Source organism: Dermacentor andersoni, unplaced genomic scaffold (genome assembly GCF_023375885.2).
Source record: "Dermacentor andersoni unplaced genomic scaffold, qqDerAnde1_hic_scaffold ctg00000066.1, whole genome shotgun sequence".
NCBI lineage: Eukaryota > Metazoa > Arthropoda > Arachnida > Ixodida > Ixodidae > Dermacentor > Dermacentor andersoni.
The window spans coordinates 213,437-217,104 of record NW_027314778.1 but is presented as its reverse complement, the minus strand read 5'-3'; the positions used below and the strand labels follow the sequence as shown (position 1 = coordinate 217,104).

General features: G+C 48.4%; 1 protein-coding gene across 1 annotated transcript; it reads right to left on the bottom strand.

Moving 5' to 3' along the window:
* Window positions 1–806: 806 nt before the first annotated feature.
* LOC126524654 (uncharacterized) lies at window positions 807–2,517 on the bottom strand. Its single transcript, XM_072285824.1, has 3 exons — window positions 2,334–2,517; window positions 2,123–2,193; window positions 807–1,873 (listed from the first exon to the last, which is right to left on the bottom strand). Exons 1-3 carry the CDS (start codon window positions 2,515–2,517, stop codon window positions 1,022–1,024), a joined length of 1,107 nt encoding a protein of 368 aa, XP_072141925.1. The 3' UTR covers window positions 807–1,021.
* Between the last annotated feature and the right edge of the window lie 1,151 nt (window positions 2,518–3,668).

The window sequence follows — 3,668 nt, the reverse complement described above, 5'->3', positions numbered from 1 at the left end:
TGGCGGCGCGATACAGACGCTTTTTTTTGTTTTCTAGGCGTTTTAAGGCCTTTGTGAACCATGGTTTTTGCTGATAAGAACGAAAGGTAACTTTAGGAATGAATTTATGTGCAAGATCACTTAGTTTGTTTTTGAAGCGTGTCCAATTGCTGTTAACGGAATGGTTTTGAAAAGTGGATTCGAATATAGGAAAGAATGTATTCATAGCTTCAGTTATAGCTCCGTAATTTCCTTTGTCGTATAGACATATTGTTTTCCTAAAGGTATCCCGTGCCAACAAATTGAACGAAAAAGTGGCATGGATGACTTTATGATCACTGATCTCAGGTAAGTAAGAAATGGATGAAAGGCTGTCAGGGTGGTCGGTTAGTACGAGATCGAGGACGTTAGCAGATTGCTGCGAAATCCGGGTTGGTTCAGTTACTAGCTGGGAAAGGTTAAAGTTAAGGCAGAAATCAACAAAATTTTTGGCCTCTGTGTGTCCGGATACCGAGAATGATTGTATGGTACGCCAGTCTATTTGTGGGAAGTTAAAGTCACCGAAGAGCAGGATTTGCGCGTTTCGGTGGGTGGTTACCAGTTCGCTTATGACGTTGTTAAGTTGATGGCAGAAATCAGGAGTAGCACTGGGCGGTCTGTAACAGATACCAAGTAGCACTTTTTTTGGATAAGTATGCATTATGACCCATAACATCTCAAGATCTGATGTGACGTTAATTAGCGAGCATGGCAACTGCTCACGAACAGCAACTAGCACACCACCACCACGGGTTCCTGCGCGGTCGTTCCGATAGAGGCAGAAACCGGGCAGGTCGGCTAGAACTTCGCTATCAGTAACGGCGCTGCTCAGCCATGTCTCAGTTAGTAATAGTACGTTGCTACCGGTAGATGAAACTATGTTCGACACCAATTCACGCTTTGGCAGGAAACTGCGCACGTTCGTGTATATTACAGAAAGCGAAGCGCTATCTCTGGAGCAAGTTGGTGTTATGTTATTTTTCTGTTTGGGGTGATGTAGCTGCTATGACAACTCTTTGACACTACTCGAGGCGGCATCAAAGGTGTATCTTCTGGAACCAATGAACAAGGTCTTAAAGCGGAGTGAAAACGGAACGCCTTTACCTTTTGCGAAAGCAACGAGATGTTTTCGGGAATTTCGTACTGATCGCGAAAAGTCCTCGCTAATACTGTAGTCAGTGCCCTTAAGCTTTCGGCCACTCGAAAGGATGTTAACTTTGGTTTTATGGAAAGTAAATTTTGCTATGAGGGGGCGAGAGTGATTGGGGGAGTGACGACCGATGCGATGTGCACGTTCTATTTCTTTAGGGTCGATGGTTAGTTGCAACCTATCGCGGCAAAGTTCCACAATCAATCTTTCGGAGTCGGCAGTGGTTTCCGAGCTGGAAGGGTCAGGAATGCCGTAAAAAATTAGGTTGTCCCGCCGTGAGCGATTTTCGGCATCGTCGATACGTGCTTCGAGCTCGGAAATGCGAAAAATAGCCTGTTCAGTCGTGGTGCGCATTGCATCCACTTCGCTTCGAATGGGCAAAAGTGTCTGGTAGTGACTCTCAAGATCATTCATTCGTTTGCTTAGATCAGTAATTGCTTTATCGGTAGAAGTAAGTTGCGACTTAAGACCATGAATTTCAGTGATCAGCTGGTTCTGACCGGCGGTTAGTTTTCGCAATTCGGTTATTAGGTTTTCAGGAATGTTAGGACCCGGGTTTATTTCCACATCCCCGGCCAAAATCAGCAAGGCATGAATAATATGAGCACATTCGACAGCAATGGCGGCACAGCAGTGCGGGCTCGGCAACTGCATCAGGAAATAATTGCTAGATTTTTTAGCAAAGAGAGCGTATGGTTGACTAACCTGTATTGCAAGAGCAAATGGTTTAGCGAGCTGTGCAGATGCGCAGTCGCCGAGCCCACAAAGCTGTGTCGACGGCCGCCCCCAGTTTATATCTGGTGAATGCGTTGCTGTTGCTGACGATGGGGATTGCCACCCCGACTGAGGACCACCGGCCGCCACTTCTTCTGTTGGATGTCCGGGTATGTCCCATCGCTGGTACGGAAAACCTGGATGTTGGCTGGCTCGTTTCCTTGGCAGTCGACCACGCACCTCGACGAAGCTGACGTAGGAGCAGCGGTTATCGTAGGCAGCAGGAAATGCACAGTAGCGAAGGTGATGATCTGCATTGCAAGAGCAAATGGTTTAGCGAGCTGTGCAGATGCGCAGTCGCCGAGCCCACAAAGCTGTGTCGACGGCCGCCCCCAGTTTATATCTGGTGAATGCGTTGCTGTTGCTGACGATGGGGATTGCCATCCCCGACCGAGGACCACCGGCCGCCACTTCTGTTGGATGTCCGGGTATGTCGCATCGCTGGTACGGAAAACCTGGATGTTGGCTGGCTCGTTTCCTTGGCAGTCGACCACGCACCTCGACGAAGCTGACGTAGGAGCAGCGGTTATCGTAGGCAGCAGGAAATGCACAGTAGCGAAGGTGATGATCTGCATTGCAAGAGCAAATGGTTTAGCGAGCTGTGCAGATGCGCAGTCGCCGAGGATGCGCAGTCGCGGATGAAGTTTTCTGCAAAACCACAAGATGTGCATGCAAATGGTGCTTTTGGCAGAACGCGCACGTGGATTTCTACCAAACGACGTGCTAAGCATGCCGATGCTGCTCTTTTTAGCACCCGCGCACGCATTTGTGCGAAAACGCGTTTTAAGCATGCACATGCATCTTTTGGTAGACGCGGATGAAGTTTTCTGCAAAACCACAAGATGTGCATGCAAATGGTGCTTTTTGCAGAACGCGCACGTGGATTTCTACCAAACGACGTGCTAAGCATGCCGATGCTGCTCTTTTTAGCACCCGTGCGCGCATTTGTGCGAAAACGCGTTTTAAGCATGCACATGCATCTTTTGGTAGACGCGGATGAAGTTTTCTGCAAAACCACAAGATGTGCATGCAAATGGTGCTTTTGGCAGAACGCGCACGTGGATTTCTACCAAACGACGTGCTAAGCATGCCGATGCTGCTCTTTTTAGCACCCGCGCACGGATTTGTGCGAAAACGCGTTTTAAGCATGCACATGCATCTTTTGGTAGACGCGGATGAAGTTTTCTGCAAAACCACAAGATGTGCATGCAAATGGTGCTTTTGGCAGAACGCGCACGTGGACTTCTACCAAACGACGTGCTAAGCATGCCGATGCTGCTCTTTTTAGCACCCGCGCACGGATTTGTGCGAAAACACGTTTTAAGCATGCACATGCATCTTTTGGTAGACGCGGATGAAGTTTTCTGCAAAACCACAAGATGTGCATGCAAATGGTGCTTTTGGCAGAACGCGCACGTGGATTTCTACCAAACGACGTGCTAAACATGCCGATGCTGCTCTTTTTAGCACCCGCGCACGGATTTGTGCGAAAACGCGTTTTAAGCATGCACATGCATCTTTTGGTAGACGCGGATGAAGTTTTCTGCAAAACCACAAGATGTGCATGCAAATGGTGCTTTTGGCAGAACGCGCTCGTGGATTTCTACCAAACGACGTGCTAAGCATGCCGATGCTGCTCTTTTTAGCACCCGCGCACGGATTTGTGCGAAAACGCGTTTTAAGCATGCACATGCATCTTTTGGTAGACGCGGATGAAGTTTTCTGC

What these genes read in the sequence shown, in the direction of transcription:
- LOC126524654 (XM_072285824.1), bottom strand. Translation starts at nt 2,517, where the DNA reads ATGCAGATCATCACCTTCGCTACTGTGCATTTCCTGCTGCCTACGATA. An exon ending in GTGGCGGCCGGTGGTCCTCG is followed by an intron (nt 2,194 to 2,333) that starts GTCGGGGATGGC and finishes CTTGCAATGCAG; the next exon opens with ATCATCACCTTCGCTACTGT. An exon ending in CCTACGTCAGCTTCGTCGAG is followed by an intron (nt 1,874 to 2,122) that starts GTGCGTGGTCGA and finishes CTTGCAATACAG; the next exon opens with GTTAGTCAACCATACGCTCT.